Below are 14,063 nucleotides of genomic sequence, written 5' to 3' on the forward strand. Positions count from 1 at the left end.
CAATTTTTTCCAGGAGGGGCACTTAAAGAGACATAGCAAAATTCAAGCACACAAGCCAGCCTTGCTCCAGCTCCCAAAGAGTTCACTCTCTGAGCCTAAGCAAATAAAGAGGTAAATTCTCCACAACTAGTTTTAGTGCTCCTGCTAAATACAGAGGTACACTATGGCAAACACAACTGTAACAGGACCACTGCAAAGGAATGGGTGGCATCATGAGGCTTGCAGTAAAATTTTATCATGTTTTTCTGAACTGGAATGCAATGACTAGAGGCAAATAATAGATCTGTTTCAGGCAGGAGCTCAGCTGGATCCTGAAGATGCCTTCAGGCACTTGCCATTTTGTTTTATTGCTGTTCTTCAACACTAGCGAATTGTAAGCATCAGTCTCACAGAGAAGACACATTATCAGGGTGAAGGACAACTGCTTGTTATATAATCCTACCAGATCCTTGATACAGCAGTTCTCAGCGAAGCATCTTGCTCTGAGTCATCTGGAAAGTCTCTGGTTCAGTGAGCTTCCAGGAGCAGACCATCAAAACAGGTTGTATTTCCACTTCCCATTTCAAATTACAGGAGGCACTTATGAGTCAAGGCAATAATTTTCTCTTTATCTACCTTCAGATGCCATCCCGCATACGGATCCAGCCAGTGCACATGCTGAGCCAGAAGCTCTGTGGGAGTTCCCAGCCATTGCTGGATGTCACAGCTTGCAGCTGTCCTGGGTGGCTGCTGGCACGAGGGCAACCACAGTGTGAGGAAATCCTTACCCTGCTCTTCAGAGAACTGGAGATGCTACATGTGGGGCTGCACTTCCTCTACATTCACCAGCCTTTTTCCAAATACCCGTTGCTGGTCCCTGTCAAAAGCAGGCACTCTGCCCATTAGACCTCTGGGCTGGCCCTGCATGGCCATTCACAATTTTTTCTTGTTTTATTTCCCTTTGAGGCAATGCCAAGTCTTAATTCGGTGCTGGGTCACAGATCCCAGCAGGACACATTGCACTGTGTCTATCTTGGAATTAGGAGGTCTCTGCCTCAGAGCTGGCCAGCTCAGACCCACTGCTCTCCCACCTCTGCTCCTCCCCACTGTGCCTGACAGCCAGAATCAGCTCTTGTGACAACAGCATTGGCACAAGAAGCTGAGCAGCTCATCTTTTACAAACCAAACAACTACAACTTTGGCAATCTCACTCCTATTGACTAACAACAACAACAAAAAGAACTGAGTCAGCAGCAAGCAGTAGCTTGTTGCACAGAGCTGTAAATAAACCCAGGAGAAACAAGATGGGTCAGCTTGGGTTGGCTGGTGAGTGCTGAAAGAGCTGGTCCAGGGTTATCACTTCAGTGTGGGCCAAAGTGGGGGAAGATGGAAGGCAGTCACTTCCCTGGTTCTCTGTCTGACTCCCTGCATAGGACAAAATTGCTTCAGCCTTTACAGCTATTACAGACTTCCTATGAAAGTACCATACAGTTCAATGCTCAAGCTGTAATGCAGTTAATGTGATTTTAGGACAATTTGCAGAATCTGCAAAATCCATCATGTTTCATATCTGTGGTTCATTTCAACAGTCATAATTTGGCTAACAGAATTATTCATGCTCAAAACTTTTTTTTTTTCTTAAAATAGGTTAAAATTTCAGAATGTTGTCAGAATAGCACCTACTAGAAGGTGAGATTGTTTGCTAGAGAGGCATTTTGAAGTTTTTAGTTCTAAACAGATGGGGCCATCACTGGAGAAAATAGAATTCATGTATGCCATATGCTTTACACAGTTTTATGATTCTCGTATTTTTTATTAAACTAGCCAATGAAAGTAATAACTATACTGGAGATTTTAATTTAGCCTTAGGAGTCAAAACAGTGATTCAGTTTTTCATGGTGTTTTCATTTCTGTTTTCCTTTTCGGCAACATAAATCACAAATCTAAGAGTTGGGTTTTTAGTGTAACTTACAGTAATCAGCTTATTTTGTGTTCCCCATTGATATGGTATAACTATTGATTTAAAATTGCTGTTTACAATGGACAACAATCACGTTCCCAGCACAACTCATTGGTCTAAAATGAAAAACTTAGTATCTTACTATTAGCTCATTTGGGTTTTTAGTCTCTGCCTCTTAAGAAAAGACTACCAGGCATCTATCAGAAATAAAACTACTTAGATTAAGATTGGGAATTAGATCCTACAGATTCAACAGAACCAATTGAATCAAGTATTTTCTCCAATTCTATTAAAAAAAAACCAAATCTCAAGAGAAGTCCTTTTACTTGCACGCTGAGTTTCCTGTGTAGCTGAATCTTATTTTGTGTCTTTTTCTGTAAAAAAAATCTTAAGCAGATGTTCTCCACCAACACCCACAGTGTTGCAAAGTGAAAATAATACAAAACTTTCTGTTTTGCTTAAAAGGTTCACTATGACTTCTTTTAACTGTGCCTTGGCAAAACTGCTCTCCAAATAGCTGCAAACAAAGCAACTTATAAAATATTATTTTTTTATATGGCTCTGAAAGAACTGAAAACAGAAAGCTCAAAACACATAATTTGTAAAGGTTGTGTAACTTGCTATCTAAACTTATCTGAGTAATCATGAAACCTGTGAGAGAGGCAGGTGGATTGTAACAGCAGATGAGTTGAAGGGCTGCGATTCTCATACAAGGAAAGGGTTCAAATAATTGCTTGTTAGTCACAGAAAAACAATGCTGCAAGAAAACTGTATGAATAAATGAATGAGTGAACACTGGACTAATGAGCTACTTCCTCTGCTTGGTGGATGAGCTCTCAGGGGATGACGACTCATTTTCGTTACACTCATGAACACAGTGCAGAGTTAACAGGGTCTTGGTTTCTGTCTGCTGCTCTATTGACACACAGCCTGGTGACAAGGCCTGGGACATGGAGCGCTTGAGCACTGGACACAGGACATTTATTTCACAGCACCAGTTGAGTACTGTCCTCCTGCTCTGGGTTTAGTGAAGTGCAGCCGCTGCCTGGTGTTTCAGGAAAGCAGATTGATACCAGAGACACAGTGGAGCTATTCTGAGGAGCTGTAGGTTTGTTCAGCCAGGTTTATACTGTGGGCACTGCCCCACACAGACCTGGCTGATGAGCCCTGAGGGACCTAGCTGTAGCCTTGTCTACTAGGTGTTCCTGACCCTGAGCAGCACCAGGGTAACTAACAAGCCCCACTGAAAGCCAGCTTACTTGTTCTCTTCTTTTTCTTTTTTTTTACTTCACCTCAGTTTTTTTTTTCACTTCTCCTCTGTTTTTTTTTTCCAATCCTCACTTTCATGTGCCTCTCCATTACTGTATTTCCAAGAGAACTCCTCAACTTGCACATAGCCAGCCAGCTTGGGTCCAGAGGCACTCCTCTGCTGCTCTTGTGCAATGAGATACAGACTGCAAAACGCTTATGGAGTCAGCTAGGGTCCAACAGTCTAACTAGCGAGGTTTTCCCAAAGCCTGGCACCAGAAGGACAGGGAGACCTGAGAAGGCTTGGAAGAGGCATACCTGCCTTTTGAGAGAGCAGTGTCAGCCAGCATTGGTCTCATCAGAGCCAGGCTTAATTTAATCATTCATCTGCTCTCGGACCTCCAGGATACCCCTGCTCTCCATTTCCCTGAATGATGGAGAGACGACAGGATTTAACGAGATTGAATGTCATCTTCATTACAATAAGAGCCTTTAATTAGATCATTAAACATAATTTGATACCAGAAAAAAGCATGCTTTCTTAAAATTCAAGGGGTCCAGAAGAACTGGGTTCCAGTCCTGGCTTTTCCAGAGGCCTGTTCTGGCCCATTAGGTAAGAGCAGGATAGCCACTGAATTAAAGGTTATGTAAGCAGTGTAGCTCAGACACTTCCTAACTGTAGGGAGCAAGGCTCTGCAACCTAAACATTCTGTGTGTAATTATTAAATTGAAGCTGATTCAGAACCTTGACACACAAAGAGAACAACCTACAGGCTTCTCCATCCTTTCATACAGCTTTACATTTCAAACAATTACTTTAAAAGGGTTGGATCAAAAAGTTGGTGGTTGCTCAAAGCCCCAGAAAACAGCATCCAATTCAAATCCAAACTGGATTTTTTTTTTTTTTTTGTGGCTGCAGCAATGTTTCCATCACTGAGTATTTTGGCTTGATACTCTCCAAACTAGACTTGTGTCTGCTAGAAAAGAAAAGGGATGTACAAAAATATGGTGTTTTTTCCCAGCTTGGAGAGTGAGTAGATAATAGAGTAGGAATCAGGCTCTATTTTTAGAGCCTAGCTTTTTAATTCATTAGCCGTACAGAACTCTTCACAGGCAGTCACTTTTCTCTACTGGGTCAAGGCTAGGGAACAACTGCTGCATTACAAGGACAGAGATAAGTGAGAAAGTCAAGCTATAACTCTCCTCCCTCACTAATTACTTCATTCTAAGGCCCCCACAAAAATCACCAGTGAAATTCCATGACCTTCTGCTGCAAGGAAGGAGCCAGCTGCCTCCTCCAGCAGCATCTGTGCCTTTCGCAGGCATCATGCCAGTGTGCCTCTCCTAGCAGCACACAGCTGCCTCGCAGAGATTCCCAATGCTTCGGAGACAAAGCAAGGAAACAATTACACTTGCTGTTGATTAGTGAGTCCCTACTTTTCAACCTAGCTAGTGTTGCCAAGTAATGAGCACTTCTATTAGCTATGTGGAAGGGAGTTTCCTACTTGCTTATTTAAAGAACATCCTAAATCACACAATTTGTTTTTACACATCCCACCCTTCGGGACAGAAATAGTGCCCTTGCCAGGGCCTCACCTTGTACCAAAAAGCTGAGTGATTAGCTAATCTAGGCAGCTGACACAAAAGTGAAATCCAGCCCAATAAAAGCTTACAGTCAACTCTTTTCAATAGCACCTAAAACCAGGCTGAATCAGCCTGGAACTATACAGCCCTACTTCTCTGCAGTTTAACTGTGGTATTCATTTCATCTTGCCTAGAAACCAGACAGCTCTTTTAATTACATCCAAAACATTTCTGCTCAGACTGAGAAATGATCAGTCCTGCAAACAGAGCCAAGTAGATGGCTTGGAAACAGATTACTAGATTCCTCTATGTCTTAATAGATTTGCCTAGTGAAATTCCTGAAGCTTCCTCTTCCCTCCCCTTGCCCTCCTTCAGCTACAGCTTAGTGTCCCTGTTTCAGGCAGACCCTTGGTGTCTGGGGAGTGTTGAACTCATGTTACAGCCTCTCACCAGGACTGTCCCAGATGACTGGTTTCTACCACAATCTTAAGGAACACAGACTACTTGCAATCTCTTGAACTTGCACATCAGGTTCAAGAATCAAGTAGGAAAGGCAGAGATCACATAACCTCTCTCTACCCCTGACTTCCCAAGCCCACAAACTCAAAACAAAAAAGTTCTTCCTCAATGTTTTGCCTTTTTAAAATAAAGATTTTAATAAAATATGTCTTTCTGCTTCACATAAATTCTGCACAGTGATGTCCCTTCAAACCCAAAATCTTGTCTAAGAGCATGAGACACTTCCAGTGTGGAAAGACATGAAGGCAATCTGACTTCTCAAAGACTTGGAATGAGCTGTACATACCCAGAGCATCCTCTGAAGGCACCACCATCTGTTTCAAATTACTTCACTGGTTTGCTAGATACCACACCCTTTTGGATACACTGTCATCAGCACTTTTTAATGAACATCGGAGGTGATAGTATTTTCTTTTAAAGTTCAAAGAATTACAGGACCACACGGGCCAACCTAAGGTAGATTTCTCTGAAGACACCTGCCACGTGCTGCAAGGTTTTAATGCTGGCAAATGACACAGCATTAGTGCTGACTGTCCCGTCAACTGCTGTCACCCTCCCCATCAGTGCCAAGGGTCCCAAACAGCTTGACAACCCCCAGTACAGTATCATCAGTCTTGAAGTTGTTGCCTTAAAAAAAAAAAAAAAAAGTCATACATTTGGGCTGAAGGAACATTGAAGATCACCTAATTCCAAATCCCCTGCCATGGGCAGGGACACCTTTTTCTAGAGTGTGTTGCTCAAACATGCTCTGTACAGCTAATGAATTAAAAAGCTGGGCTCAAAAATAGAGCCTGATTCCTACTCTATTATCTAAAATAATTCCAAAGGAATGGATACACTGGCCACACTGGCCCTACCTGAAGCCGTTAAATCTGCAAACCAGACAGATCAGCCCCCTCTCTGCAACAACCCCCTCCATGCTCAGGGGAGACCTCACTCATGAAATTTGCTCTGAGGAACTTCCACTTCCTGCCCTAGATCACAGGACTATATTTCAAGAACACTTTAAAGGAGTGATACTTTAAAGGAGAGGCTAAAAAAAGCTCCCATGTTTAGAGCAGATAGCTTTAATACTTTTTAACATATTATTTTACATTTTTCTTGTTTGAACCAAACAAAACATGTCATCAAAGAATTGTCACTTTGAGCTGTAATTCCTGGCTTTGAGAACACACTGCCAAAATGTTTTTTTAGACTACCACCCTCCTGAAAGAACTTAAACTGGAGTATTAAGTCAATTTCTCAGCTGAAGGGAAAATCTTGACATGTTTTAAGTCTCAGGAAAAAAAACCAAGAACATTCCACATCCCAAGATGAAGTTCCAGGAAGACACAGCTACTTGGGCCTTGTATCAACCTCTTTTCCTATCACTACCTAATGGATATGATACAGAATCTGCATAAGGTACGACAGCCATTCACCTTATTTACCAGGAACTGTGTTTAATCTTCCAGCCTTTATGTGCAAACTGACTTCATGCTGAAAAGATCACACTGTGATTTCACAAAAAGTAGTCTAAATAAGTTTATCTATAACTGTTATTCAAATGTGTTTATTTCTACCACCTAACCATGCAGAGTAAATCAGAATGCAGATTTTAACAGACACAGGTTTTCTGTTCTGGTATCAAAAGGAAGGTTTAAGAAACTGTCTCCCCTCAATCTTGACAAATGAAATACCTACTACTCTACAGCCAGTATTTTATTGCTCAGCCTAAAACCTTATAATTCTTTGCAATGTGCCCACATTTTTAGTACTGTGCACTGCAATGAACAGAGCACGCCTTCACCTTTCCATTCTGTGCTTAGCTGATTTAGACAATGTTTGAGAGGCCCAAGAGCTGGTTTGACACTGAAGAAGTACAATAAAACAGAACTTGAAAAAAAAAATAGCCATTAGTATTTAATTACCCATAAAAAATAAATGAGTACTTTCGGTTTACATCTCATTGCACAAGATCAAAGCTGGCCTTCAGTCCAAGCACAGGACAAACAGAGACCCCAGCCTACAAATAATGACTAAATAAACTCAAACCAAGAGAAAAAAGAGCATGGACCAGCCCCTGGCCTTTCAATACACATTACACACGTCCTTCCATGTTATCAAAAGTGAAACCCATCACAGAAGTCCATACTCCAGGCCTACAATCTCCACAAGTATCCAATTACATTTTCAAAAGCCTGTCAAAATGTGGAAACACCTGAACTCCCAGAGAATTCTACACTTATCTACATAACCCAAGAAGCAGCAGAAGCACTGTTAAATTGAACAACCTGCATGATCTTTATTAGATGGCCAAGTGTACAAGAATTAGCGGTAGCGGTGCAGCTGCAGGGTGTTGCGCCTTCTCCAGGCCGCACGGCGCGAGCCACCGATGGTGTGGTGGAATTTGTGGCCCTTGCCAAGCCCGCGGCTCTTGCGCCCGGCTGACGTCAGCCCGCGCATCTCTCTGTGCTTGTGGACAGGCTTGGTGATCCATTGGGTATCGGGGTTCCGCCTGATGGTCTTATGGAAGGGATCGATCAGGATCACTTCAAAGAACTTGTAAGTGGAATCTTCACCCACCCAATACGAGTTCAAGACTCTCAGAGCCCCACAGTGACGGCCAGCACGTTCCTAGAGGAAAAAATAAATGCAACAGGCCGTAAAACCCTGGATGCAGGACGCTCTTTATGCAGGAAGGTTATTAACTCAAACATAAAATTTCAATTTTCCCGAGGACAACCTCTTTTCTTAGAAAAACTCATCCCCTTCCATATGCAAAGGTGCAAGGAAAGTAAAAGCTGAAAAGAACGCTGTGTTACAAAAAAAAAAAAAAAAAAAAAAAGGCTGTTTGGATTCCTGCATGAAACACGTTTTAAAGACCATGAGCAGGAAGGTGCTTGGTTGACAGAAGAAAGAACTCTGCGTACACAGAAGCACCCAGTCAATAAAAACACTATGTTAAAAATAACTTCAAAGTGAAGATGAGGAGCATGAGCTGCACTTGGGGTCATGGAAAAATCTTTTATGGGAAGTTATGAAAGACTGATTAATTTCCACATCCAAAGCTACAGGTAAGAAATAAATTTCTGCAGAGTGTAAGCCTGTACTGGTGGGAGTAAAGGAATAGCTGATGCAACAAATCTTTGTACCACTGCTGGCGTATTAGTGTGTGCTATTCCTATCCTCACTTGCGGTTAGGAAGACACAATCTTAGTTCAGAAAACAAAACAAAGCAGAAAATAGCAATTATACAACTCAATCTGCTTCTTCAGTCAAGAATGTTCCTTATTTAAAACACACTAAGTGTGTTTAGGACTTTGTCATCATCATGGGGAAGCATGAACCAATGGACCCTGTTCATTTTCTTCCCCAATGTGATCTTAACCTATTGTTACAGGCTGCTCTAAACAGCTTGACTATTTTCCGCACATGGAATAACATTTTTTCAAGTTCTTTTATTCTAGTGTGAGAGCAACACCTGTATGAAATATCAGAACACCAATCACCATCAACCAGCTTCTATTCGAGGATGGGAGCTCCAACTGAGGCTTTGCATTTCTGTAATCTGAAAAATCTAAGTCTTCTGGAAAGACTGTGTCAGATTCAGAAAATTTGAAGCTAAAGCTGAGGGCAAATAACCGCTTCCGTAGTTGTCCTAAGTGAGCATGTGATTGCCATCAGGTATCTGGGAATAATACATATGAAGAGAATGCCATGAGCACTGAAAACAGAACAGCATTTTTAATTCAAACTCATCACCTGTGCTTCTTTTAAAATAAACATGTCCCATTTATATCTTTTCCCTGAAAAAAAATAATCCCACCATATTCAACTTGCAGAAGTCACTCAGCAATATTTTCAAAGTCCTGAGAACAGAAAAGTCTTCTGCTTCAAGATGGAAAGGCAATGACACTCACCCTTCCTCCACAATGTCTAGTTTGAGAATGCAGCCTGGTATTAACTCTAACCCACTGAAAAAGTTTTTTTTTTTCGTAAAGGTGAGAAGTCTATCTCTTCCAGACTACAACGGTGATAGCAATGAAGCTTACAAGATCTCATCAAATCGAAGTTTACATTTTGAGTATTTCAGTAACAAGATCTCACCTAAAAATAAGTTAACCACCAAGCTGTGTGCTTGTGAGGTACCAGTTTTTTCTAAAGAAGCAGGTCTCTGGCACACTGCCTTCAGCTCCTGCAATACAGCTAAGTGTGCTGTGCAGCACTACTACACAAACAGGTGCTACAGGCTTTAAGACAGGAACCCACGTGTACTTTGTGAAAGGACCATCCCTAGCAGCTGGTGATCCACACCACACATCAGGGAACACAGGACTGGGATTTATTGACAAGTTAGACCTTAGCACATGCAAGTTCTTATTTCTCATGCCTAGCTATTTTACTGTGGCTTGGACTAATTATGTGTTTTTCGTAACAAATATTGTGGCATACTTGAGAAGTATGAACTTCACTAAACCACTTAAGTGGTTCCCATAGACCCCATTTTAAAAGTCTGAATAGTTTTTTTATTGTCTCAGTAGAGCTTTTAAAGACATTCTGCTGCTTTCCTGCCACCATCCTTCCGAATCTTACTAACAACTTAACAAAACAGCTGGTTTGGTGTTGTATTTTTTGTCTTTGAGTATTTTCAGCTTTTACAGACTAAAACTTTCCAACCCAAATTTGTGAGCAATAACCAAAATACTCACCTCTGCTACAGACTGAAGACTCCGGGCAAACTTGAGCTGGTTAACACCATGATGCACAGGCTTACCATAGGTTGCACCTTTGGGGACTGGGCGTTTGCGGCCACCACGGCGAACACGGACACGGTAAATAACGTAACCTAAAACAAACTGTGACTCAGGAACCAGAACAATTCTAGTAGCAATTGTACTGCATTTCCAATACCCCAAAATTTAAATGAAATGCTGCAACACAAAGTAATTTTGCCATTTTTTACCAAAATTTACAACTTGAGGTGGATAGTGCAAGGTGTTTTTGTTATTTTCATTACAACTGAGTAAGGAAAGTGATATCCTGATGCAACTGGTTTTGGTTCCAAACCACAGCTTATGGCACCTTTCCACTATCCAGTCCCAAACCAACTAAGATCAGCAAAACCACTAACCAAACTACACAATTCAGATGGCAGCACTCAAAAAGCACAAGCCATCCACAAACCCTGCTGAAATCTGGTAACTGAGAAATGACAAAACTAGATAAACAGTAACAGAAGTGTCACATCTTAGCTTTTTATTTTCTTTGTGAATAAATAAATGGATTTCCACAAGTTACACATGGATAGCCACTTTTCCCATTTCTTTCCCTGACCAGTAACTGTTTTTCAATGACAATACAATCATCTTGCTCAAGAGCATGCAGCTGTAATACAGTCATAATATGGCTGAGTTGGAAGGAACCTTAAAGATCATCCAGTTCCAACCCCCCTGCCATGGACAGGGATAATTTCCACCAGACTAGTTGGCTCAGAGCTCCATCCAACCTTGGCTTGGACACTGCCAGGGATGGGGTATTCACAACTCCTCTGGGCAATCTGCTCCAGTGCCTCACCACCCTCACAGTTTCTTCCTAGTATCTAATCTAAACCTGCTCTTTCAGTTTGGAACCCTTCCCCTTGTCCTGTCACTACATGCTCTTGTGCAAATCTCTATCCAGTTCTCTTGAAGCTTTTTTCAAGGTGCTAGAAGGTCACAGCTCAGTCACCTGAAAAAAGTCAAAGTAACACATGACAAAACTTAGGCAGAGAAAGGACATCCCCCAAACCTAGGATACTAAAGGCCCTGCTCAACTGTGTGGCACTAACATTGCACAAGAACAAAAATTGAGGCCAAAGCCCACTTGGTCTTCACCTGCCAGAATGGCAACAGAAGGCACAGATGCGAAATTAAGTGAAGTTAAGGTTTTAGGCTGTGGGCACTGCTACCAACAGAGGACATTTATGATACTCTGCTCACTTCACGCAGGACACTTCAGTTTATTGGGGGATACTTCTGTTTCAGACTTTGTTACTCTGCTGTCACCGAAGGAAGCCGATGTCACTCCATCGTGAGGCACACAGACCTCACCTGTCCGTGCCATTACCTTGCTTGGCCTTGTATCCGAGCCTGCGGGCTTTGTCCGGCCGCGTGGGCCGCGGGGCGCGGTGCAAGGCCGACAGCTGGCGGTACTGCCAGCAGCGCACGCGCAGCAGGAACCGCATCACGTCCGACTGCTTCTTCCTCCAGAGCTCCTGGATGTACTTGTAGGCACCCATGTCTGTCTACCTGCTGGATAGAGAGCTCGGTGAAAACACTGCACCAAAAACAACTCCCAGTTGGAACCTCTTCCAACAGGGGCACTGCACCTGATCGCACATGGAACAGCACTGAAAGACAGGGAGCTCTCGTACCACTGACACACCTGGAAACATGGATCACACCTGGCAGCCTTCAGCATGACACCCTGCAGTCACCATTCCCAGTAATTTTCTTCCTATTTTATGTATTCTGAAGTGTTAAACTCCTTAACCGAGAAATTTTCAGATGCACTATGTCTGATACTACCGAACCCAACAATCAACACCTGAATCAAGTTTTACATACAAATCAAGTTATACATACAAATATCAAGAACTACAGGGCTGTGAGGAGTATGGCCTTTATTGTTAACTCTGACTTTACTATAAAGGTTTTACTTCTAAATGAAAGCTTAACAGCTTTATTTGTAAGTGGAAGTTTAACAGTTGCTTCAGAAACTAACTGGATTGGGACTTTTACTTCCTTGGAGCTATTCACATGGTGTCTCCCACATCTCAGGAGAGACAAGGCCTTCCCCCATATCTACTGGAACTGGGCTTTAAGTAAAAGGAGGCGTACTGACCGTGTCATACTAAAAAAGAAGTGTCATAGCTCAGCGTCCTACTGCTGCTGACATTTGTGTTTTGCTCCATAGATGCCCTGTGGGCTTTCGTAGAGTTGTTTCTAAAAATCTCTTGTGCTGAGCACCATTTGGGGTAGTTTGTATTGACTTCAGCAGAGGAAAGACTCAAGACAAAGTTCCTACAGGTCAAATTTTGTCATTAAGAAAACAATGATTATTACAAACTCCCTCTTCTGAGCTGAATATGTCTTAATAGTATGAACATGTCTTAAACGAATATGACTGAATAGTTGAAGGAGTTTCAAAAATCACATATTACTTTATTTTGTCGTATTACTCTGTTTTCCTAAAAACCTCTGAGGCCTCTGCAGCAATCAGCACGTGTACCTGAACTCCATCAAGCCCCCACCCAACTCACCATCAGACACACGCAGCTCACTTTATTTACATGTAAAAACGCGCCACAAACAGTTCGTGTGTGATCTTGGATACCCCTCGTTTGAACCTGCCCAGCTATAGCTCATCCATTCCCATCCCCAGCCACCCCACCTTTTCACGGCCTAATTGCACAAGAAAACTCCACGATCAAACCGCAAACCCGAAGGAAACCAGTGATATGGGGATGCGCGCCGTCCGTCACCGACCCGCACCCGCTCTGGCGCTCCAGGACCACGCCGGGTGCCCCGCTCCCCTCCCCGCCCCACCGAGGCGCAGCCCGCGGGCCCTCCTCCACCGGCCTCCCAGAGGCTCCGCGCCGCAGGAGCAGCCCCATCCCGCCCGGAGGCGGGCGGGCGCGGCGGCTGGACGGGCGGATGGGCGCCCGGATCCCGGGATGGGCGCGGATTGAGGGAAAGGCCGCGCGGACCGGCCCTCACCTGATGGCGCCCAGCGACGGAAAGGAAAGGCCCTACTTCCCACAAACCCTCGGGCCGCAACACCCTTCCGCCGGCGGCAGCGGTGCCTCATGGGTAATGTAGTCCTGCGGGGGTGCGGGCCGCGCGTCCCGCCCCGCCCGGCCCGGCCCCCCGCGCCCGCCAATGGGCGGCGGGGGCGGGGCCCGCGCGCGTCCGCGGGGCCGGCCGGGCCGTCTGTGCAGGTGCGCGCTCGCGGCGGGGGGGCGGCCCCGGGGGCGCGCTCGGGGGCCGGGGGCGCGCTCCGGGGCCAGGGCACTGGGGCTACACGCTGGGGCAGGGGCTTGGCGAGATGCGGCATCCCCCGAGACACTCCCTCTCCCCAACCCCCATAAGAGCCCCAGGTCAGGGATTGGGGTGGGACTTTGCTTAAAACCCTGAAAAGAAGCCTTAAAAAATGCCTCTAAAATAATAATGATTTTAAAAATCGTAAAATTATGAGGAACGGCTGAGGGAGCTGGGTTTGTTTAGTTTCGAGAAGAGGAGGCTCGGGGGGAGCCTCATCCCTCTCTACAGCTCCCTGGAAGGAGAAGGTAGCGAGCTGGGGGCTGGTCTCCTCTGCTGTGACTGCAGTGAGAGGACCAGAGGAAACGGCCTTCGGCTGAGACAGGGGAGACTCAGATTAGGTATTAGAAGAAAAATGTTCACTGTTAGGACAGTCAGGCATTGGAATAGGTTGCCCAGGGATGTTGTGGAGTCACCATCCCTGGAGGGGTTTAAGAGGCATCTGGATATGGAGCTGGATGATGTGGTTTAGTGGTTTAGTGGTTACAGTGGTAGTTCTGGGTTGATGTTTGGACTGGATGATCTAAAAGGTCTCTTCCAACCTAATGATTCTGTGCTGTTCTAAATAATAAACGCTAAGGAAAAAAAAAAAAAACCCAAAAACCAAAAAAAACCCCACAAACCCTAAAACCAATTGTAAAACATTTTCAGTGGAGGGTAGGGAGAGAGCACCAAGGAGTCCCTGGTTCTGCAGGCCCTGGCTTTACCCACTC

The 14,063-nt window shown here is 44.1% G+C and overlaps 1 protein-coding gene across 2 annotated transcripts; it reads right to left on the reverse strand.

The window, feature by feature from the left end:
- Positions 1–7,549: 7,549 nt before the first annotated feature.
- RPL15 (ribosomal protein L15) lies at positions 7,550–13,171 on the reverse strand. 2 transcript variants are annotated; one of them, XM_068207033.1, is made up of 4 exons: positions 13,030–13,171; positions 11,378–11,562; positions 9,982–10,118; positions 7,550–7,906 (listed from the first exon to the last, which is right to left on the reverse strand). In XM_068207033.1, the coding sequence occupies exons 2-4, from the start codon at positions 11,547–11,549 to the stop codon at positions 7,601–7,603; spliced, it is 615 nt and encodes a 204-aa protein (XP_068063134.1). In that variant the 5' UTR covers positions 11,550–11,562; positions 13,030–13,171; the 3' UTR covers positions 7,550–7,600. The 2 variants fall into 2 exon arrangements, with proteins under 2 accessions (XP_068063134.1, XP_068063142.1); XM_068207041.1 differs by having other exon boundaries at positions 11,378–11,559; positions 13,030–13,170.
- Positions 13,172–14,063: the final 892 nt, after the last annotated feature.

Source organism: Anomalospiza imberbis, chromosome 1 (assembly GCF_031753505.1).
Source record: "Anomalospiza imberbis isolate Cuckoo-Finch-1a 21T00152 chromosome 1, ASM3175350v1, whole genome shotgun sequence".
Taxonomy (NCBI): Eukaryota; Metazoa; Chordata; class Aves; order Passeriformes; family Viduidae; genus Anomalospiza; species Anomalospiza imberbis.